Source organism: Ursus arctos, unplaced genomic scaffold (assembly GCF_023065955.2).
Source record: "Ursus arctos isolate Adak ecotype North America unplaced genomic scaffold, UrsArc2.0 scaffold_9, whole genome shotgun sequence".
In the NCBI taxonomy this organism is placed as follows: Eukaryota; Metazoa; Chordata; class Mammalia; order Carnivora; family Ursidae; genus Ursus; species Ursus arctos.
In genome coordinates, this window is record NW_026623111.1 from 54,226,947 (window position 1) to 54,251,612 (window position 24,666).

At 39.8% G+C, this 24,666-nt stretch overlaps 1 protein-coding gene across 10 annotated transcripts in view; it reads left to right on the forward strand.

Annotated features, from left to right (window-relative positions):
- Positions 1 to 20,412, forward strand: part of RUFY3 (RUN and FYVE domain containing 3) — a 75,196-nt gene extending 54,784 nt beyond the window's left edge. For 4 of the 10 annotated variants that reach the window (XM_026510009.4, XM_026510014.4, XM_044388206.3 and 1 more), the window contains 10 exons: positions 1,510 to 1,602; positions 2,991 to 3,074; positions 5,112 to 5,279; positions 6,171 to 6,268; positions 10,710 to 10,829; positions 12,115 to 12,214; positions 13,933 to 13,997; positions 16,323 to 16,350; positions 17,125 to 17,193; positions 18,965 to 20,412. In XM_026510009.4, coding sequence (XP_026365794.2) covers positions 1,510 to 1,602; positions 2,991 to 3,074; positions 5,112 to 5,279; positions 6,171 to 6,268; positions 10,710 to 10,829; positions 12,115 to 12,214; positions 13,933 to 13,997; positions 16,323 to 16,350; positions 17,125 to 17,193; positions 18,965 to 19,108 — 969 coding nt within the window. In that variant the 3' untranslated portion in view covers positions 19,109 to 20,412. The other 6 variants (XM_026510016.4, XM_026510019.4, XM_026510017.4 and 3 more) reach the window with 4 other exon arrangements.
- Positions 20,413 to 24,666: the final 4,254 nt, after the last annotated feature.

The following is a 24,666-nucleotide window of genomic DNA, read 5'->3' on the forward strand; positions in this document are numbered from 1 at the left end:
TGGCCTCTAGAGCTCGGCTGCCTGCGTTCATGTCCCGGCTGTGGCACTTGCTAACTTTCTAATCCTGGCCGATAACTTAGGCCTCTATTTCTTGGTCCTCTTCTCTGTAAAATGGGAATGATAAAATAATACTTAAGTTTTTGTGGGAATTAAATGATAATACTTAAAGACCTAGGCCAGTGCCGACACACCATAAGCAACCAATAAATATGGTCATTAATTTCATTCCCTCAGTCACAACTCTTGTCCTCCTGACCTAGATATTAATATATTCATTCATGTACTTATTTTGCCAGTAACATTTATTTTCTTAAAACTTTGAATTTTTAGAGATAGTTAAGCCTTGTGTGTAGGCCTTATAAAGAACAGATAAGACAAACCAGTTCTGTCTTTTCCCATTTCCATACATTTTGGATTTAAGAGGGCCAGGAAAAAACAAAAACCAAATTCCCTTTTTTCCTTTCCTGAATTCTGAGCCCGTGTGATAAAATGAGAAGAATTAAACAGATGAAGATACATAAACATCCACTTTATTATTGGTAAAGGTGAATTAGAAGACCCACTTGGCTGTACAGCCATAGTTTCCTAATACTTTCTCTGATGTTAAGGTCCTGGGAGAGCCTGTTTGAGGATGTCTCTGGACCTAGAAAGCAGGCCCACTTGTCCAAAGTTAACTTTTTTATGCATTGTTAGGCCCGCAGAGCAGAGAGGGATGTATGGGTTTCCAGACCGGCCTCTAGAAAGCACGCCTGAGCCCTGCCTCCTCAGTACTCACCACTAGAACAGGAGCCAGGCAGAACCTGTGCCCACTGCTAGTGAGGAGATCGTGTAAAGGGACACAAGGCTGGCCGAGAGGAGCCTGAGCGCCTTTCCTGCGCTCATTCAGGCTCTTCCACGTTCTCTGTGCAGAATCAAGGTTAGCAGGTGCGGAAGAGGAAAGCGTGTTTCCACTTTACCTTTCCCTCCTGTGGAATGTGGATACAGACGTCCCCCCTGAGCAATCTGCTGATAACACTACCTTACCTTTTCAGGCGCTGAGATGACAAATCTCTTCAATACTTACTGGCATCTTTTAGAGTGAGAACTTTGAAGTTCCATTTCTTTACTCTTAAAAATCATCTGTCAAAGGTCTAATGTAGGGTTTATGAGTGCCCAAGGCACGACGTGACCTCTTTATTAAACATTTTAGAAATAGGTATTGTAACTATAAGTTGCCCATGCGAACACGCTTGAGGTAAATAACCTTAAGTTAACATTTTGGTACTGAAAAGGAGTTTACACAAAAAGCAGCAATAGGAGATGGGTTTTGTTTTTATCTAGCCTAGTTTAAAAATACTTCTCCTAATTTCCCATACCATAAGAACATTTTTATACGTTATAGATAACCTTCTTTCCTTCTAAGAATAGTCAAGCCTGAAAAATATGTCCTAGCAGATCATGAATTATCTTATCCTGTGTTAAAAAAAAAAAAAGATTCAAAAAAACTTAAAAAGATTTTTTTTTCAACAGCTTGCAGTTGCAAACAACAGGATTATTACCTTACAAGAAGAAATGGAACGAGTTAAAGAAGAAAGCTCCTACATATTGGAATCCAATCGGAAGGTTAACCTTTCTGGATTTATAGAATATTTCTTTTTTTTTTAATAATGATTTTTTATTATATTATGTTAGTCACCATACAGCACATCCCTAGTGTTTGATTATGACTAGAGAGCGTGTTAAGGTGTGAGCAGGGGGAGGGGCCTCTACTCTAGAGGACTGTTTGGAGGCAGCAAGCACTTGCAGATACCAAGCACACTGTTTTTACCGAGACTCCGTGCAGAATGGGTAATGACGGAGCTTACGTGGGTGTGAGGTTCCTCCTACCGACGCTCCTTGGCTTCACTGCCACCTCTATCTGTTGAGAAATTTCAAGAGCTGGTCTAATTCAGTGTCTTGTTATGTGCTCATGATTTGTACTATATTTAAGTGTTATATTTATTACATTAAATATACCATTGTTTTCAGCCGTGTTACTACTTTATAAGAAGTGTTTATTTGGGACTACTGGGAGATACCATGTAAAGGAGTTTTCTAGATAACTTAATCCCTTAAAGGATCAAACTTTTGATATATGTCTACACGGATTTTTTGCAAACTTTTTATGTACCGCACAATCCTAAGCAGTCTCGGGTGGAGTATTTAACACATTTAGTCATTTATGATGATTGAAGATGGTTATTTCTCAGCATCAGCAATTCCATGCTGACTTATCCTGACGCTGCTTTGGGGGCTGTTGGAATTGCTAGAGCTTCCAGCACCTGTACTTAAACGTTTCCAGATTGCTCTGGGTGCTTTGCTCTGCTTTTATGATCTCACTGGCGTCTCTTGCTTCTCGCTGTTGTTGGTACTAGTATCTCCCGACGCCCTTTCGTCTGCATGCTTCTAGCCTTCTGTGACCTAGGAATCCAAATATCTATAGTTATTAAAACTGTTCCGAAAGAGGAAGCAACCAGGCTGTGAGTAGGGACTAGAGGAGTTCTCTGTGAGTAGTGGGTTTGACTTTAATGTGGGGACGTTGTGAAAACAACTGTGACTGCTCGGAAGAATTTTCTGATGACCTGCTTATTTTTAGCTATGATCTGTCTGGATGGTTGGAGACTCCAAATGTGAGATCTCTGGAGAAGGAATAAATTACCATTTGAACCTTTGGCCCAATTCACATTTTACAGTGAATACCACTTTGTTTTTAGAGGCTGACTTTTAAGACTTTTTGCACTTGATTTGGTAACCTATCTTAAGACTTTAAACAAGATGGCAAGAAAACCCAGTTCTGCTGAGAATTTTTTATTTACTAAACTGCTTCAATTTCTTTGTTGTCTTTATTCATTGTTATACCTGTTTAATATAAAGTATAATCATGTTCCTTTACTAAGCAGCAGTGCTACTGTCAGCTAACTCTATTTTTTTAAATCCTTAAATATATGTACTATTTTATTTATCTTTTCAAGGGTCCCAAGCAGGACAAAACTGCAGAAGGGCAAGCACTGAGTGAAGCCAGAAAGCACTTAAAGGAGGAGACACAGTTGCGACTGGTAAACTTCACTTAAGTTCTAGTAGTTCAGGAACCGATTAAACATAAAGGCCCACTCAGAGGTTGGATCTTACAGACCAGGCCCAGGAACATTAGTAGTGGGCCAACAAATTTTTGTAGCTCCTAAAAAACTGTTTCTCACTCTTTTTTTAATTTTGACTGTATTTATTATGAATATAATTAGACATAAAGGCAGATTTTCATATGGTTGATTTTTTACCTTCACTGAACATTACTTGCATAAAAAACTGTTTTCTTTTTTTTTATTATTTAAATTCAGTTAGCCAACATATAGTACATCATTAGTTTCAGATGTAGTGTTCAACACTCTTTATCAAGTATATTACCTTCTTTTGTAGGAAAGGCTAGCTGCTTATTGATGAATACAGCGGATTTTGCATATTGGAAAACTGTAGAAAATTTTTAATTATCTGATTCAACTAAAATGGTATCGAGGAAGCCCTCCTAGCTAAGTCTTAGGGTGGATTTTTCCATATCATAGTATTTGCTAAAGAGAATGCTGTTCATGCAGAGGTCTTTTGTAACTCTTGCAGTGATACTTTAGTTCTTTCTATGACTTCTCTTTTTTTTTTTTTAATTAATTTTTTTTGATTGTAGTTCACACACAGTGTTACATTAGTTTCAGGTGTATGTTTCTCACTCTTTTTAACCCATATTCCCTATAATGCTTTCCCAGTCCATTTTCTGAGTATTCTCAACAGCCAACAGGATTTTGCCAATCTTTTTTTTTTTTTTTTTTTTTTGCTTTTGTACTTTGTTATAAGAAGATTAGATATATGGAACCTACTCTTTTAAACTTTATGATCCCCACTCCTACCTCAGTCCTCACTCCTGCAAAGATTTCGATATGTCTCCTTGGAGGATATATGTGTGTGTGTATATAAATGTATAATAATGAATACTCCCGTAATAGATTTTATCCAGGTATTAGTATATTGATACATCCCTGGTATTGGTAAATTAACTCCTTCTGCAGTTTTGATGATAGGACAAATAAAAGGATCTCCCCTCACTATAGTGTCTCTGAAAATAGGGAGAAGCCTGAAAATAAAGGTGATCTGGTTTGTACTAAAAATTACCACCACCTAACAGTGTAGAGAATAGAATTTCAAATGTTCTGAGAAAACAGCAATATAATTTTAACATCCTTGAAATAATTATCATTTTCCTTCTATGTGTTTATGGATTAGATCTCAAAATACTTTCTATAAGGAAAATCTTAGAAATAATATATGCCAGCATTTTCAGAAGCAATCTGATTTAATCACACTAACTGTGCACAGACGGCACCTCAGTTAGTGCCACATGTGACTTAAAAATCTGGCACAAAATTTTCCACATCCTTTTGTCACAGAAAGATACATGTTTGTTCAAAAAGGAAAGAAACCAAGCAAGTAGTTCTTAGATATGCCCCGGGGAACAGTGAACAGCGTGGATGCAGAAGAACCTCAGGTCTTTGTAGCTTTGATCATCGAAACCATGTTTCAGTAATAATGGTTGAACCAAAAGCGGGTTTCGTGTTAAGTGAATATAAAAATCCAGTTAACCATATCGATCATTCCCACTTATTGAGATGTTACCCTGGGAACCCAAAGTATCTGTTGGGTTCCTTGGGCTCTTGACTATGTCAACAATATCCAGATTGAGGAGAATTACAAGCGCTTCATTTTATGCCGGCTATGGTAGCACTTTATAGAATTTCTGTAATGGGACATGACACCAGTTTTCTCATTATAATGAAGTGCCTCGAGTATTATAAATTTAGGCATATTAAATGGCACTATCTTTGGCCTACCAAGTTTTTTGGATTTATAAATTACTGAGTAAATGTTTTTATAATTATCCCAATTATTATTCTTGTTGTTAATATCTCTGCACTGAATGATGGGTTGTAGCTATTTTCCCAAATATTCAGACCTGAGAGTGTTGGAATTTACACCTTTTCCTGTGGAATTTCATAGTTTGTACTTCGTTGAGGAAAGAGAGAATAAGCAATTTATGTACCTGTTGGGGGCAGGATGTTGAAAAAGAACTGGAGATCCAGATCAGCATGAGACAGGAGATGGAACTGGCTATGCAGATGCTGGAGAAGGACGTCTGTGAGAAGCAGGACGCCCTGGTGTCTCTGCGACAGCAGCTGGATGATCTCAGGGCTCTCAAGCATGAACTCGCCTTTAAGCTGCAGGTAGGGCAAGTAAGAGGAGTACGCTCACTGGCTCTCTAAACTCCCAGGGTTCCCTGTGCCCCTCTCGTTCTCTAGAATCACATTTGACATAAAGAGGGAGGAGTCACATCTCATTTTGAGGCTGGCTGCCAAAAAACCACTTTAGGAATCAGACCGTCATAGGATCCTGTGTTGCTGGTCTGGAAAGCCATGGCTGCTTTTCAAATTGTAGTGGGGAAAGAGGTCTTTTTTATCCTATGAGATAATTTCTACACTCCAGCTAACCTGCCACCTGAATTATATATTCCATTAGCTTTTTTTCCCCTTCATTCCTTATTTAAATTTGATTTTTAACGTATGGTGTATTACTATTTTCAGGGGTACACTTTAGTGACTCATCAGTTGCATACAACACCCAGTGCTCATTCCATCACATGCCCTCCTTAATCCCCATCACCCAGTTACCCCATCCCCCACCTCAGTTTGTTTCCAAGAATTAAATCTCCTATGGTTTGTCTCCCTCTCTGATTTCGCCTTATTTTATGTTTCCTTCCCTTCCCCTATGTTCATCTTTTTTTTTCCCGTAAATTCCACATATGAGTGAACTCATGTGGTACTTGTCTTTCTCTGACTGACTTGTTTTGCTGAGCAATATGCCGTTAGCTCTTACACTGAAATACGACAAATTGACGAACCTTCTGATGTTCATTTCTGTGACAGAGTTGCATACAGCAATACTGATTTTAAACGTTGCTTTTTGTTTTTTTCTCCATTTGGGAATTAACTGGTATACAAATATATGAGCATTTCCATTTCTCTGTTTCCCACTTACCATTAGGTTCAAAAGCACGTGTGATTTATTTCAGGATTTTGTGTTCTGTGTGTATCTCTCATACTTCTTTTCCATAACAGAGTTCAGACTTAGGAGTAAAACAGAAAAGTGAACTAAACAGTCGTTTGGAAGAGAAGACTAATCAGATGGCTGCTACCATCAAACAGCTCGAACAAAGGTAAAAGTGCTATTTTTGAGTGAAACGTCTTGGGCTTTCAGTGCTCGACGGGAAGAGAATGTGCTATGCATTTGGCAAACAAAGTGTATGAAATTCTCCCAACTTAACACCAGACATGCTGGTAGAAAGCCAGTTAAATTTTGTGTTTCTCTAAGATGTCACTGAAAACATTTTTAAGAAACCTCAGCCTCTCGTGACTGTTTTGAACAGCAGAATGGTAATCCTTTTACATGATCCCATTTCAGTGACCTGTTGAAGGAGGGAGACCTACAAGGATGAAAGCACTTTTTAAAAACAATTTTTTAAAGGTTTTATTTATTTATTTATTTATTTTTGCAAAAGAGAGAAAGAGTGCGCCCCATGCATGCATGGCGGGGGTGGGGGGGTAGGAGGCAGGCAGAGGAGAAGCAGGCTCCCCGCAGAGCAAGGAGCCCGATGCAGGACTGGATCCCAGTACCCTGAGATCATGACCTGAGCATAAGGCAGACGCTTCATCGACCCAGCCAGGCGCCCTGAAAGCACTTTTAAATATGTCTGCAGCTGTTGTTTATTCTTCACCACCAAAGTCTTGGAACGCACTGGTGCCTGTTACTGAGGGCACTTCTAACACTTGAACTCCGTTCTCTCTTCCCTCCCGTCTCTCTTTTCTCTCTTTCTCCTGAGCGGTTCTGTAGTGTCCACTGTCACCCCCGCCCAACATCTTAGATCTGTCTGTCTCTAGCTCTGTCCACCTCCAACTCTGCCCCCCCCCACACCCGTCTCTAGCTCTGTCCCCCTCTGAAAACCCAGCCTTGGGTTTTCATCCTCTGACCAGCTGTTTCCGCCGAGTACCTACAATTCAGTCTGCACACATCCTCTCCCTGTGCTACTTTGGTTTCTCTTTGGCTGAAACCACCATTTTCTTCATGGTGACAGCTGCCAAGAGAAATGGCCGAGACTTCAAGATTGAAGAGCCATGGCAGCCACAGTCATTCCACGTGGCCAGTCTGTGTGGCTACCTTGAACACCCACTGATCACCCTCTTACTTGAGCCAGACTGCAGATTACAGGTCCCTGCGCATGCTTGCACTTCCCCCATCCGTTCCTTGCCTAATAGTTCCACCAGTTAGGAAGGCCCTTCCGCTTCCCGCAACCTTGTCCTTCAGATCCATCTCTTACGGTCAGGCTCAAATGCCACCGCCTCTCCAAAGCTTCCTCTGATGATTCTTCTCAGATAAAAATAATCTACCCATTTGTCCTTGTTGGAATTCCCCTAGCCTTACATCCCCACCTGTCCATACTGCTTACTTGTCCCCTTCTGCCTCACATTGTACCCTTTATATGTGTTGTCTTCTGATGAGACTGTGAGATCCTCCACGTTACTTAATGAATTTTTTAAGTTCCCTCATTGGATCTATCTTAGTGCCATGAACATACAAGGCATTCATTTAGCAGATGCGTGAATGAACGGATGAATGGATGACTTCTTTTATTCAGATAATTCTTGACCAGGGAGGGTCCTGAATGGCACTGAATATTAATGGTAACTCACCGGTTAATTGCAAATTAGTAAAGAAGTATGAAACTTCTGATTTGGCTGATTTTAAATTAAAAGGTATCAGTCTATCTAGAAAGTTCCCTAAGTGCTTGCTCATAAGCAGTTATAGGTTTGTGATTTAACAATTTAATTTTGGTGTTCATACATTGGATTTTTGAAATGTTGCATAGAATTATTTTTCAGTAGTTTTTTGACTTGACATTTGAAGTAGAACTAAAATAATGGCTTCTTCAAGTATTAAGCTGACTTACTCTCTTGTTATTTTTGTCTTTCCCGTTTATTCATTTTCTCATTCTCTTTTCACTCCATTTTTATTTTTATTTTACTAATTTAGTGAAAAGGATTTGGTGAAACAGGCAAAGACCTTAAATAGTGCAGCAAATAAACTGATCCCAAAACATCATTAGGCATTTTGCATTTGGTCACCTCGCAAGTCTGATGTACAACTTGATTGTAAAGAAAGAAATCTGAAAGTTACCACATTTAAGCTCTGATTCTACGTAAAATGTCACCAAAAATTGACTCTGAATTTGTTGGACTTAAAAAAAAAAAACCAATTTGGTATCTAGGCCATGGGTTTTTTTCTTCTTTTTTATTTTCTCCCTAGAGTTAAAACATTTAGTATAAGTTCTTAATTAATTGCCAAATAAACTTTGAGAAATTACTTCATTGACCAATAAAACACACCATTAAAAAAAAGGTTGAGTTGACCAATAAATAAACACACCATTAAAAAAAAAAAAGCCTAGGGAATGGACACTCTGTGCATATATTATTGATGCGTTTACAGCCCAGTCCCAGACAAAATCAGATTCTAGGTGTGCTGTCTGTACCAGCGAGCCTGCTCTGCCATTGCAATGTAATGAACTGGAGGTGACAGCAGTATGGACTTGGACTCTTCTAAAGTAGCTCTGTCTCCTAGGCCATGGCCCCTCTCCACTTTCCTTGTGTAGGTTTACTCCCCAAGCCACGGATAAGTACTTAGTATTTCACTACAGTTCTGTTCTCAGTAACCAAGATTGCTTGCAACTTTTTTGCCTTAGTGACTTTGGGGGGGGGAACCCGCATCCTTACGTTTCTTTAAAGTACATAGAGATAAAGTTAGTGATTAGGTAACTTATGATAACATAATAATGTGGAAGCTTGGAAAACCCTCCTAATATTTGTCATCTTCTACCTCTGCCATTTTCCTGCAATTCCACTTCCTATTTAGGTAGCTCAGAGAGAATAATTTTAATGAAAAAACTTGTCTCCCATAAAAACAAAAACAAAACAAAACAAAAAAAACACGGCACTACACCATTTTCAGATCTATCCTGCTTTTCCTTTTGGAGTAAAGACAACAAGGTATAGACATTAGTGATGGTTTCCCACCTGTCATTTCTAGAATATTGCTAGAAATATTTACATAAGAGTTTCTGTTACTTTCTGTTAAGATGGGGATTTGCTAATGGCTCTGGGAAACTAACAATCTAATTATTAGAAAACCATTTCAGCGTAGGAAATAGATACATGATAAACTCTTTATTATTATTTAGTCTAAAAATAAAAATTCCCAGTAGATATCCATACATAGTAATTAGCAGGCCTTCTTTTTCTAAGTGACCACAGATCTACCCCTTTCTAGGCTTTACATTGTAAATAACCCTATAAATACTTGGATTTTTTTTTTAATGACTTCTGATTTGGGGGAACAGGCTTTCCATAAGCCTTCATTCCTTCAAAAAGTCTTGACAAAAAATATTTTTTCTCATTTTGGTATGATTTGCAGCATTTCAGCTGCTTAGGTGGGAACAAAGATAACCCCCCTTTGCTTCCAGCTTTTGAAACTCTTTACCTTCTTCTTGGAAAAACCAGAATTAAGAGAGTAAGGTAGATTTCACGTGTGCTTCTATAGGTCCTTACAGACTTGAACCAAAGTCAAGTCAAAGAGCATATGACCAACCTCATGGAATTACCTGTGCTCTTGAACTTATTTTAGTTCTTATAATTTTGCACCTATTCTTATCTTCATCAACCTTTTGTGGTGATGAGTTGCCTTTTTTATGAGCATTTGGAAAGAGTGCTCAAACACTAAAATAAAACATTTTCAAGACTACAGGTAGCATGCTTTCCGATTCTATTCTATAGAGCCCCAGATATTTCACCTCTTAGAACATGCTTCTTTATAGGTGCAAAGTTATGGGATATATAGAAGACAACATTCATTAGAATTTTCTAGAGAATATGATCAGAAATCTTACACAGGGCCGGTGCTGAGTTGTTTGTCCACTTAGTCACACACCACCTGGTAGGAATGGAAAAGGAAAGAGATGGCCAAACTCTGACAAAGGCTTTTCCTTAGAGAAGAACTCAGAGCCTAGATAAGGGTTAACGTGTAATGTCAGTGGTTTAATGTAAGCTGTGGTGTAGGGAACGGGCCAGGAAGATGTTCCGATTTCACGTGTACGAAGATAGTTGCCCATTTGCAAGTTCCAGTTATGTGTGTAAAGCAGAAATATAAGGTACCGAACCTATTAGGAAATAAACACGAACAAAAAAGTGGGTTTAACTTTAATTACTGTGTACTTGAGGTTGGCTTTGGATATGGATTTTCTAAAAAGTGACGTTTTATTGTTTATCATCTAATGGCTGTAAACTGTAGTACTAGAATAAAAAAAATGGAAAATCAACTTCTCTTCTGCCTGGTTCACCTTCATCTTGCTTTTCTTTAGAATTTGTTTCTTCTCCATCTCTTTTCCCCCCTGTATAATTCTCCTGTGTCTTGCAAAGCTTTTTTTTTTTCCCCTCCTCTGTCTCTCCACGCCTTCTTCCTTGGGTTGCTTTATTTTGTGTTGTAAACTTGGTCTTCCTCCCCACCATGGCTTTTGTTTTTTATCACAAGTCCATATGGCTCACATCCAGATTGCGCCAGGCTGAGCGAGGCCGCCAGTCTGCCGAGTTGGACAACCGGCTCTTCAAGCAGGACTTCGGAGACAAGATAAACAGTCTGCAGCTGGAAGTGGAGGAGCTCACCAGGCAGCGGTGAAGAGAGGGCACCAGGAGCTGCCAGGGTGGTCGTGGGTAATGCTAAGCCTAGCAGCAAGAGAAGGAGTTCCCATGAGCCAGCCCTCTCTGTTCTGTCTTTGCAATGTCCTTTCTCTAGAATTAGCTTTCGGGAAGCCTCGCATATATCAACATTCCCAAAGCTTGTCAACATGCTTTGCATTCAAAGAATGAGGAAATTAGAACCCAAGGTCCCAGATAAATAGAAACGAATAAGAGAATTAATAGCCAACATAACACCGATAATAATAGTATTCCCTAAATGGTTACTGTGTACCTCGAACTTCATGAAGCACTACACAGGCATTCAGTCCTAACATCTTCCCGTCAGCGCTGTTAGTAGGTGATTGTATTACCCCCATCCTCAGATGAAATTAATTAAAGCTTAGATGGGTTCAGTTCGTCCAGACTGACACAGTTCAGCTAGTAAGTGGCAGCACTCTAAAAGTCTGTCTGTCTTTGACTCTAAGTCCTTAACCACTCTTCCATATTGTCTGTCAAATGAGACTCAATTCTTTGCTGAAGCCACTGACTTCAAACAAAGAGAACTTTGTTGTTGGATATAAAAGCACATGGCTCCTAAGGACACTAGTGGCTGACAGTGGAACTGGGCATTGAACATTAAAGAGAGACCAGCTAATTAAGATGAAATGGGACAACGGTGTTGGTGCTTTCTTATTGTTTCTTGCCGAAATTTTGTAAATACTGTCTTTTAATTACAGTAAATCCTACTAAATGTCATTCAGTTGACTACAACTCTTTCCTTATTAAGAGTTAATATTAAATACTGGTATTCAGAGTGGTGACCCTCAGGCACTGGGAGATCTTAAAGCACATCCCTTTTTTTTTTTTTTTTTAAGATTTTATTTATTTACATGAAAGAGAGTGAGCATGAGTGGGGGAGGGGCAGAGGGAGAAGCAGACTCCTTGCCGAGCAGGAAGCCCCATGTGGAGCTGGATCCCAGGACCCTGAGATCATGACCTGAGCCGAAGGCAGACATTTAACCAACTGAGCCACCCCTTAAAGTACATTGTTAATTATCCAAGAAAGATTAAACATATTGTCTGTGATTTAGTGTTACTGGTTTTACTATATTGTGTTTTAATACCTTAAAACCTGATTGTCCATATATATCTGGTAACTTTTTATTAATCAAGTATTAAAATTTAATGGCTGAGCTTTAAGGAAAGGGTTTGGCATTCTTTAGAGAATTTAAGTGTAGAAATGCAGATTTTGATCCTTTTCCTCTCCCGCCCATCCCAGGCACCAGCTTGAGTTAGAACTAAAACTGGAAAGAGAAAGAAGGTTACAAAACAACAGGAGCTTCCCAGGAAAGGGTTCTCAGAAGCCAGAACCCAAAACGGTAATATTTGTTATTCCCTTAGTCATTTACTTAATTTTAGAGGCTACCTCAGTGGGTCAGACAGTCTTCTCTCTGGAAACACAAGCTTAATGCTGTGGCCTCAAGTATGTAGGTGGCATACAAGACCCAGAGTGAACACAGGCCTTGATTCTCTATCTACTTCTAGATACTGTCTCTAACTTGATTTCCCATGGAAAAGAGGACTCATAACCATGATTTCCAGTGACCCTCTTACCCCTTTCACTTTAAGATTATTTGGGTGTCTTAACAAAAACTTGCGTTCCTTGGACTTCTGCGGGCTAGTATCTTTAATAATATGTTACAGTATTCCTTCCTAACTCTGAATTTCCCTTTAACAGAATTGTCTTAAATATGGATTTGCTTCTGTATGCCTCTTTCAGTATCATTGGGATTTCAGTTTTAGTATACTCAAGGTACTTCTCTTGGGAAAATTAAAACAAGCGGGAACTAGAGTTGCTTAGGGAAAAGAAAGTAATACAGAATGTTTAAAGAACAGCTGTAGAAGTTTCTACAGAACAGTCTTAGGAGAGAGGCCTCCAGCTCCTCTAGTGGTGAGGAAGCTAAAGTTGAATAAGACCACCTCTGGGACCCAGGAAACAGGAGCCAACCTCTTCAAACAGTAAAGTCAGAAAAGCATGAGATACCTTTTCTGTCAAAGACAAACACAGGAAAAAAGTAGCTTCTTTGTTTATATTATATATAACAAAGCAGACAACTTTCTAGCTGCTTATTTAAAATTTCTAGAGAAAGAGATGCTAATTTGCTGAAGAGTAGCAAATAATGGTAAAGAGAAATTTATTGTATAGTACTCATTACTGTGCAAAATACCATCCTTTTTGTAGCGTGCCACCTTTATTCAGTTTAGCGAACATGAAATGTACTTAGCAGGCCTTAAAGAGATTTACTTAAATTCTTGGCCTATCTTATCCTGCTTTTCCAGTGAGGCCTGAAGTTTCTCATTCTTGAATTGCCCTGCAGTAGAGGTTCCAGGCGTGTAAATATTGCATTAACCTCCTTTCCTTGACACTTGAATGGTCTAAGAATGTGCATTCTATTTTTGGAGGCTGATGGACAGCAGCTCAAGACAGACAGCAGTGTGTGTGCCGCAAAAAGAATTTGTCACTAAAACTGCCCGGGCGGAGCTTACAAGCCTTGGTAGAAATGCACTTTGGAACTTTACATTGGTCCTTCAGAGTAGAAAACTCCTCAAGTTGTATGGGCTGCGTGAGTTGTCATGGCGTCATGGCAGCTGCGCGACTGAGTGTCCAGAGGATGACGGTCTGCCTGATGTGGCAGTGCTTGGTTTTCCCAGTTTTCCAGAGCTCAGCTGGGAGTGGGGGTTGGAGACAGATAGAGATAGACAGAAGTAACTAAGATTCCCTAAGAAGTAACTGATACCTTGAGGTCACTTCATAAATAAATAGGATATATTCTGAATTTTATTTGAATTACAAGAGTTAAGAAGGAAATATCTACTCTGAAAAATCATTTTTTGCAAACTCTATCAGAATAATTGGTTAAGAAACTACTTAGAGCAAAGAATGAGGGAAAATAGCTTGGAAGTTAAATTCCGTCCCTAACAAAAAAGCTGCTTAATTTTATACCTAAGCTAAGACAGTACAGAAGAAAATGTCTGCAATGTCATCACTGTTCAGCATTCTAAATAACTAATAAATTGGGCTGTTTTCTTTTGGCAGGATGGGAAGCACAAAATTCAAGAGGAAAATGTTAAACCAAAAAAGGCCCTGGACAAAAGCCACAGGTGTTTGTTAATAAAGTACTAACAAAGATATAAAGCTATTTTGGGGTGGTGGAAAAGAGGGAGCTTTTGATATGTATTGGCAACGGCAGAGACCAGACACTGACTTGTAATAGTAATACTCCAGAAAGACATTTTGAAGGGGGAGTGAATAAATCAACCAGAGAACACATATTAAACCAAACCCACTTAGTCCATTTCAGAAGTAAGAAGGGTGATCAAGCTGTCCTCTGACTCTTCCCTGGTTAATCCCCAGACTCAAACGATCACTGCAAAGATTATTTCTCATCTTTACTGGACTGGTATCACAAAGGAATGAAGTACCGGTCATAGCAGTTCTTAGGTCCTTAAATGTACTTGAGTATGGCTTGTTTCCACCTACATGCTACGTGAAAGGCGGCTATGTTTCAAATCCTCTAATTTTCTTTGTGTCCTTTCTCTTAAGGGTCTCAAACAGCTTAACTGGATGCCTTTTTCTTAACTCTTCATCTGATCTGCTCACTATGAAAACCATAGGATTGTTCAAGGAAGTTGACTTTTAACAATTACTTCAGCAGGTGGAAATATAACAAAGTAGTACATAGTACCACTGCATTAAAAAACGGAGGGCCAACTGTGTAACCCTCTGGAAGAGCCAAAACCATGGAAACAGTGGTTGCCAGGGGTTTCGGGGGCTATGCATGGATGAGCACAGAGGATTTCTTAGGACAGTGAAAATACTTACTTGGTACTGTAGTGGTAGATACATATCCTCCATTTGTCCAAGCCCTTAGAATGTACAACGCCAAGAGTGAACCCTAATGCCAACTGAGACTCTGAGTAGGTATGATGTGTTAATGTAGGTTCATCGATTGTCACATCGTTTACCCCCTGGTGTGGAATGTTGATATTGGGGGAAGGTGGGAGGGCAAGCAGAGTATATGGGAAATGTCAGTACTTTCTGCTCAGTTTTGTATGAACCCAAGACTGCTCCCCAAATCAGTCTAACAACAACAACAGCAAAGGTTAGTAACAAGAAAGATACCACAGAGGGGTTGGAGAGCGCTATACAGCATACATTTTTGGCAGCTGTCCCTGTCCAGGCTTTGATGCCTCGAGAATGGGGTAGTGTGTCACCTGAGCAAAGTCACTCCTGGGGAAGATAAATCACACTGTCCCAACAAAAGACTCCTTATGCAGGTCCTTGGCCTCTAAGACCAGAACGATTCCAAAGCCTTTAAGTTTACTCCCTAAGAGAGCATGGTCTGGTCCGGAACTAACCTTAAACTACCCTACAGACCAGCATGGGCCACTGAAAGAAACCAGAAAGGCTATAAAATTAACGAGGGCTTAAAAGAGTCTTTCAGAATCAGCCCCGTTCCAGACTAAAATCAAGTCATTTACAAGCACTCAGGAGCACCGTCCACGCCAGCCTCTGATTTCGGTCCTAGGAAGATAAGACAACACAACCTTATATCTATATTGCTCTCTGCATATTAAATAGTGTGTTTCACATTCATTATCTGCTTAAAAATGTAATTCTCCGGGTGAGAAAACGGAGGAGCAGAGAGAGGCATGATGGCACACCCAAGTGGCCTCTACTTATCATGTCTTCTTGGTTGAAGTCCTTTGCTCTACATAATAGCTGCTTCCTGAGCCTGGCCCAGCCAGAACAATAATCCTAAAACATAGGTTTCTTGTGGTCCAAGGAACAGCTTGGAAACTTGGTCACGCTGGTGGTCACGCTGCCCCTCAGTGGAAGAGAATCAGAGCCACTGTGGATCTGTGGTTTATTATCCCCAGAACTGCTTCTCCTCTTAAATTCTGTTCCAAATTGGGAAAATCGGGGTGAGCTCAGCTAGGTCTCAGGAAGAAATAGTTCAGCTTGAATGGGTACTGCCGTGACGATCTCATTCATTCCTCTTGCCCTGATTAATTTGCTGAAGTTCATATTTTCAGGACATTTGGAAGAGGGGACTAATACACGACATGTAATGGGTAGATTTCTTTAATACCATAACGGAAGATAGTAAAATGAATAGCATTGGCCATTGGAGTTTTACAGGCTGGGATACAAATGCTAAACTATTTTCTTGGTAGTAAAAACGAAGCATACACTATAACTCCAAGTCTATTTTTAAACAGGAACCATAATGTAGGTCAAGGATCAGATTCTGCTAATAGATTTAACAACCAAAATTTCCTCTCCTTGGGGGTCAAGATTAACAATTATGCCAGTCCCAGCAACATAAAAGAACCATGGTATTGCTTTTTCTGTGCTTTTGAAATGATTCATATAGAAATATAGTAAGTGTGCTGTTTGTTCCTGTTTTTAATTTTCCATCGTAGGCTGCAGGCTCACCGTGTGGATGAACAGGTAATGGAGTCTCCTGTCCTCAGACATCCTGTATGAATTCTGTAGTTGGCTGGACCATCCCTAGCTGTACACAGGCAGCGTGGAAAGTCGCTGAACGCACACAGGCCCCTGGGGCCCATCCTTTTAACAGTATCCTTAACAAACATGCATTTGCCTGAACCTGTCACCGGAAGTAGCAGAGCTCTGAGAGTAACTAAGTAAACAGCAGGTCTCACTCCTTACTAGAAATTCTCTTTGCCATACTGTGGGACCTGACAGAGCTCACTCTACCTCTTTTTCCCTTGGTTTTCCCTTCCATAAAACAGAAAAAATACTTCCCGATCACTGGGAAATAAATATAAATGGTTGCAAGATACTTTGCAAACATGAGGATACGACAACCACACGAGAAAGATGATAAACGCAGCTATGACTGAGCCACCCTGTCATTTATCCAGTGAGATATAAAAAGGCCTACTGCTTTCCATTCTCGATGATACAGTAGGACAAGAGGGATGCGACTTTTTTTAACTTTCTACTTCACACTTGTATCCTTGAATTTTCTTCTTATAAATAAAATTGCTTTCCTTTTTTATAAAAATGAAGAGTTCCAAGGATATTGATGGGATTATCAGAGCTGTATTAAGGTGTTGGAACCATATATAATTTGTTTCTTTAGTTTCCAGATAGTCTGTAGTGTGGTTCTCCTCATTTTGTAGCTAAAAAAATGAATATTCTGAAAGTCTTAATATTGCTGTGGGTAAGAGAAACTAACAGGCTTCATATGTGGTTTAGGATCAGCCGCTGCTATCTGAAAAGCCGCAGACGTGTCAGCTGTGCCAGGAAGATGGCAGCCGAACGAAGGTAATAGTGCTGTGACCCAAACAGGTTCTTCACGGGGATGTCCCTTGCAGTAATAGGGATTTTGCTCTGTAGAGTACAGAGCGGGGAGAAAAGCAAAAGGAAGCAAGCGTTTATAAAATATCTCTTTAAAAAATAGGGTTTCTTTTTTTTTTTTAGTCATAGTCATGTCAATAAATCTCCATTAAAATAAATATAATTTTTTAAAAATAAATTTATAACTAAATGTTTGAGTGCCTATTGTGTGGAGTGTGCTATTTCACGCGCTGGAGAAAGAGTAACGAACAAGCATGGACCAAGTAAGTCCCTGTTGTAAAGCTTATCTCCTTTGTGCCATCAGTTTATAGATGGAGGACCTTGGGCTCAGAGATTTTAAGTATATTTCTCAAAGTTACTCAGGTCATAAGTGGCCAAGCCCAGGCTGCAACCTGACTTTGGCCCCAAAATCTGTACTCTTCTAATACTTCATCCTGCTTAGAACAAATCAGATAGTTTTGGGGGAGGGGGAGTCTTTGAATTATTTGGAGAATCAGCCTCTGCAAGGGAAGTGAGCTCTCCACCAAAACCACTTGCTTTCCCCCTCGGATCCTCAGGGGTCTCTGGCAGAGCACGTCCGCAGTTCCTTAGAGTGGGCAGAGTGAAGGAGTGTTCGGATACATTAAGTGGTCTGAGCCAGATCCTGACCCGCTCGCACTGGTACCCCCCTCATGTAACATGGTGCCCATTTCATTGTAGATGCTCAAGAAATGGACAAATGACTGTAAGAAACAAGTGCTTGGAAGAGATAAGGAAATGTGCCCCAGTTCTGGATTGCAACATGCATGCTGCCATTTGTGATCTTGCTGAATTTTAACAAGCAAAATTATAATATGACCTAGTCTTAAATAAGCAGAATCAGATAAAGATGACCTGCCTTTATAGAATTGGTATGGGAATTCTAGAAATATGTCCCAAAATAAAGAAACTGCTAATCCAGTTCTGGCTTTTCTAAGCCATGCAGAGTAACTGCAGTATGTCAGAGGAAAATTCCTCTTGGGCTTTCAAATAAAAGTGACCCCTTACCTCTACTGCACGCTCAGGAAGGTGAATTGTTTGGGAGACAGTGGCATCATTAACGGGGGAAATTACTCTCCACAGCCGTTATATTGGGACCCTTGGAGCTACTGTGTGCACTACCCCTGTCACAGCCTTACCAGTGACACTGCTGCCCTGCTGCATGATTGAAAAGGCTTCATTAACAGACTAATTTCCCTATAAAGAGAATGCAGGAAGCTGCGCTCCTGCTGCCCTGATAGCCCGAAGGGTGCTTAGAGAGCATTCTCGGAGAGCATTAAGTGCACCAGTGTATTAGGAATGTGCTGTTTCGGTTCATGCTCACCCAATTTTTAATCCTAGGCTGGCTACCCCATCCGCTGCTAGGTCACTCACTGCCTGCCTTATTTGGAGTATTCTTAGGTACTTAAAAACTAATTTTAGAATTAGCCCACATAAAAGTGGATGTAATGAATGAAAGTAGTCTAAAGATAAATTATTTGTGTATTATCTGTTCTTCAGAATTCTGTGGCGCGGCTTCTCCCTGTTTAGATCTAAGAATTAGACGGTAAGCTTCTTTGTAGACAGAGATGGTATTTGGTGAGCTTCTGGCTGGCACGTAGCAAACATGCGGTCAATACTCGATTGGGCGTTGAGCAATTACCATATTTGGCCTTTGTAGCCCATGCACCCGTGTGCTCTGCCCTTCTGTTTCCCACCTAACCTCCTCTTCTCCTTGTAGAACGTGTGTAAGAATTGCAGAGGAACTTTCTGTAATGCCTGCTCAACAAACGAACTGCCTCTTCCTTCAAGCATCAAGCCTGAGCGAGTTTGCAATCCCTGCCACGAGCATCTCATGAAACAGTATTCCACCAGCCCGTCGTGAGACTCGAAGCCAAGACCCGGACCGGTGTTTCCCCCCGTGTTAGATGGCAGGATCTCCTAGAGCCCAGAACTTAGAATCAACTCCAGCACTGATAGGAATGATTTAAATAAACCAGGTCCAGGGAGAAAAGGCAGTGGTTGGGGGTGCTGGAAGTTTTGCTCACTTTCCCTAATGACTGTACGAATAAAAGTTACTCAGTTGAGCCTCTCTCTTCTAAATCTAAACAACCCCACCTTGAAGGCTTTATTTTATAGCATGTCTTTGGGGGAGCTATTCATTTTTATGAATAGTGATTACACTGGCGTGGATATAATAAGAGAGAGGGTCCATAGAGATAAGAAAAAGAAAAAAGAAAAATTATCATCACCCTCTATTACATTTGCAAATTCAAGGGGGAAAGATAAATGTTAACTGAGATCAAAATGATAGATGTTTTGTATCATCCCCAGGTGCTGCTAGACAAACGGTTTCCTCTTCACGCCCACTAACTACCTCTTTAAAGTATCTCTACCAAACTGTGAACCCAAACTCAGGGAAAAGAAATGAAAGAGTAATATACATTTTGACTGTACTGAAAACAATGTAATTTATTATAGTTTCAGGACCAGAAAGGTCCCGGCCTCCAAGTGTTTTCAGTATCAGAACCGGAGGAGCATTTACGTTTGCCGTTTCTCCACTTAGCGACTTCAAAAGTAAACATCTGCTCTTTTCAGAATGTCCTCCTGCAAAATAAAAGCCAACTCCCTTCCTAGGCCTTCCCTGCTCTCCTGAGTCATAATGAAATTGTGTTTTAAAGATAGGTTTGACTTCTACAAATAGGAGGTGGTATTGAAAGCAAAGCTTAGTCAGGTGTAAAGTAAAATTTAATATATCCATGGCTGAGATCAGTTAGCTCAGACTATTTATTAAATTTTCTTGAATAAAGGGTACCTTCTTCTGAGCCAAGAATTAGATCTGGTAGACAGGTTTCTTGGCAAGTGAGATACTTAAACATCTCTTCATAACAAACCCTTTGGGGGAAAGAGGGGGGAAGCCCATTCCACAAGGGAAGGAAACAGTGGTATGTGCTATTTTGATTATGTTACATGTGTCTAGATTGTCGATTCCAATTCAGACCTAAGAAGATATGATTCTGTAACTATTTAGGATTCTGGGGTGGAAACATCCTGGAACCATGATACTTGATAAATTCTCCTCAAAAGGGTTATAGCCTGGGAAAGAGTTGTTATTCTGGAAGTCTGGCCTGTTACATGGTAAAGCTGAGCTTTAAGAGTACTAGGAAAAAATAAAACCTAATAATTCTAGCCTAGGTTGTTGACTTTTTTTTCCCCCTTTAAATAATATGTGTGTGTGTGTGTGTGTGTGTGTGTGTGTGTGATTCTTCAACTTATTTTTGGCCACCTACATGTTTTGAGCACTATTCTAGGTGCTACAGGTAATAGGGGGAATTATCCTAAATTAGCAAAAGCTATTTTATAATTAGTTTTGAATCAGATTGAAAAGAGGTAGCTCTATACCTGGAATGTGAGGAAGAATAAGTAATTAGCCACTTGAGATTTTATCGTGACTTACACATAAAGCTGCTTAGCCTCTTTTTTATTCCAACAAAACTCCAAAGATCTCTTAGTAGTGCAGCTGTCTGCAAAAGCAAGGGAACCAAGTCATGAATGCCTTGACTTCATGTTAGTTCCATCTTCCTTAAAAATTGTGCTTTCCACTACTCAGTGTAGCATCAACAAGAAAACCATTCTTAGAAATAAACAACCAGAGGCAAAAGACTTGCACACTTAAGACTACAGAACATTGCCTAAAGAAATTAAAGATAACAAATGGGGGGACACCCCATGTCTATGAATTGGAAGACTTAATACTGTTAAGATGTCAGTATTACCCAAAACCATCTACACATTCCATATAATCCTATCAAAAATCTCAATATTTTTTGCAGAAATAGAAGCATCCATCCTAAATTCATATGGAATCTCAGGGGACACCCAAATAACCAGAACAATCTTAAAAAAAATGGAGTTCTCACTTCTGATGTCGAAACTTAGTACAAAGCTACAGTGATCAAAACAGTTTGATTAAAAAATATATATATATATGGTACTGGCCCAAAGACATAGACCAACAGAATAGAAGAGAGAGTTTAGAAATAAACCTTCACATATATGGTCTGATGATTTTTGAGAAGGGTGCCAAGACCAAATGAGGCTTAAAGGACAGTCTTTTCAACAAATATGAGAAAATTGGATGTTCACATGCAGGGAATAAAAAAAGTGGGACCTCTACTACAACATATATAGATATTAACTCAAAATTGTTCAAAGATCTAAACAAATGAGCTAGAACTAGAACTCATACGAAAAGAAAACAGGAAAAGATTTGTGACATTAGATTTGGCAATAATTTATTGGATAAGACACCAAAAGCACAGGCAACAACAACAAAAGTGACCTGGGTTGGACTTCATCAAAACGGTGGAGAAAGTGGAATTCCTGTGCATTGTTGGTAACAGTGCAGCCACTGCAGAACAGCAGGACGGTTCCCGAAGAAATTACCACGTAATACAGCAATCCCCCTTCTGGGTATACTATACGCAACAGTGAAAGCAGGGACTCAGACAGATCTATACACTTGTGTTCACAGCAGCATTTATAATAGCCAAAAGGTGAAGCAACCCAAGCGTCCACCAATGAAAGAATAAACAGAATGTCATAGATACATAAAATGGAGTATCATTCAGCCTTTAAAAGGAAGGAAATTCTCATCCCTACTACTACACCGATGACTCTGAAGGACATTGTAAGTGAAACAAGCCAGTCACAGAAAGACAGCTAGGACTCGTATGAGGTCCTTAGAGCAGGCAAATTCAGACACAGTAGAATGGTCATTGCCAGGGGTTAAGGGAAGAGGGAAGTGGATACAGAATTTCGGTTGGAGAAGGTGAATACAGGTTGGTACACCGCTCTGTCTGCTGAGAGGGTTTAGAAGCCAGCTCTCGGTAGCAGTGGGCACAACCCATACCCAATCTCTTATGAGAAACTAAAGCTTGGGGTTTGTGTTTTTGTTTAAATATTTTGACAGCACAGCAAGGGGAGCAGCAGGCGGAGGTAGAGGGAGAAGCAGACTCCCCGCTGAGCAAGGAGCCCAATGTAGGACTCCATCCCAGCACCCCAGGATCACGACCTGAGCCAAAGGCAGACACTTAATCGACTGAGCCACCCAGGGACCCCTAAAGCTTGGTTTCTAACACTATTCTCCACTAAAAGGAACCAAGGCTCTTTGAAGAAATGGCTGATGCTAGGTCTGGAATATCTTGTAATGCCAGAAAGTAAGGAAGTAACATAAAAACCAAGGGATGGGGGACATTGAAGGGATACAGAAGCCAATAAAAACTCCCAGTGGCCAAAGCCGAAACAGTGTGAGCAACGAAATAATGTAGTATAGGATTATAAACTAAAATACAAAATATGTATGAGTCCATACCGATACAAAAGCTCATAAACGAGTGAGGGGGAAGTGGCACATCTACACAGAAAAATCCCAAATGATTTATGTAGCTTCTATTCCTTCAAGGAGAGGAAGCTTAACTTCCCACCTCTTGAATGTGGGCTGTGCTTAGTAACTTGCACAATATAGAAAGTACAGTCTTTAAAAAAAGTACAATATAGAAAAAGAAAAAAGGAAATTTATAGTCACGTAGCAACACTATCTTGGCCAGGTGATCAAAATTGGTGTTAGTGGTAAGTCACACGGCTAACATGAATCTTTGATAAGATGTAGTGAAAATGGCACCCCTGGGTTCTTCCTCCCCAAATCCTATAACCCCACTGTAACCAAGAGAAAAACCTCAGAAACCTCCGATTGAGGGACATTCTACAAAATACCTGACCAGTCAGTACTCCTTAAAATTGTCAAGGTTATAAGAAACAAGAAGGTCAGAGGTTAAAGAGACATGATGACTAAATGTAATGTAGTATCCTGGAACAAGACAGGTATGAGGAAAAGCCAATAAAATCTAAATGAAGTGTGGAATTTAGTTCATGGCAACGTGCTAACATGAGTTGTGACAAATATACTGTAGCGATGTCAAGAGGTGAACAATAGTGAAACTAGATGAGGTACATACAGGAATCCTATTTTTGCAAGTACTTTTGTACACCTAAGACTACTCTGAAATTAAGTTTACTTAGGGGGCACCTAGCTGGCTCAGTTGGTGGGACATGCCTCCCTTGATTTCAGGGTTACGAGTTTGCGCCCCACGTTAAGTGGAGAGATTACTAAAGAAAAAAATCTAAAAAAAAAAGTTACTTAAATTTAAAAAAGGGTACTTTCATACTCATAACTATAGGTCTAACCTTATGGAACTTAACTCCCTAAATGCTGTTTATTTCCAAATAGAATTTTCCTCAGAATGAGGATTTTAAGTCAGATTTATAGCTCAGTGTAAGTCAAGTTAATAAAAAAGTATGGCGAAACTCAAGAGAATTTAACCATTCTGTGAAAGGACTCCAAGTATGGACTAGTGATTTTAAAGTAGTTCTCAGGGCCATTGTCTATTATAGCCTCATTTTAGCTTTGCTCAACAGAAAATATAGGCCCTTTTTAAAGAATTGTATTTCAGGGGCACCTGGGTGGCTCAGTCTGTTAAGCGTCCACCTTCGGCTTGGGTCATGACCCCAGAGTCCTGGGATCAAGTCCTGCATCAGGCTCCTTGCTCCGCGGGGTGTCTGCTTCTCCCTCTACCTGCCACTCCCCCTACTTGTGCTCTCTGACAAATAAAATCTTAAAAAAAAAAATTGTATTTCAGAAGTGACCATGTTTTGATTTATAGTAAAACACCTTTCAAATAACTTACCCTAATATATCCCTTTAAAGGTCCCTCAAGTCAAATCTTAAGGATTCTCAGACATTTGTTGGCTTGGGGATTTGTCAATTATCAAGATCTTTTATTCTCAACATCCCTGAGGACAACTTTGTTAACACATGAATTACTTTTGTAGAAGAGAATTTTGTCAGAATGTCAGTCTACAAGTCAGAAATCAAATATCTAACATGCACAATTTCTACACCTAGAATAAAAGGCAAATTTTATTCAAAGACAGCATATTAAAATGTAAAATTAGTTAAAAATAGAGCCAGTGACCAGTTGTAAGCATTGCTGAGGATGCCAGAGTCCTAAAAGTTAATAATTAAGCTTGGTAAAGAGCAAGCACTCAGGCCTCCAATAGGCAGATAGGGTAGAAAAGTAGAAGCCCCAGGTAGCAACAATGCCTCAGCATCTGGGGGTGCTGCTTTCTGACACAATAGCATCATTCATATCCAATTATAAGGTCTATCAAAAACAATTTAAGTTAAAGCAGGTTAAAAATCAGCCCATTATTATAACTTGTATTCCCCCATTTGCTTTCTTGAGGAGACCAAGAAATGGATATTAACAGCCAGCCTGTCGGAAATTGTGAATAACTCAGTTTGTCTTTAACTCTTGGTTTTTATTCCCAAATGTCATTGTCAAGGGACAGAAAGCACGGTTGAGAGCCTCTTTAGTTCAGTTA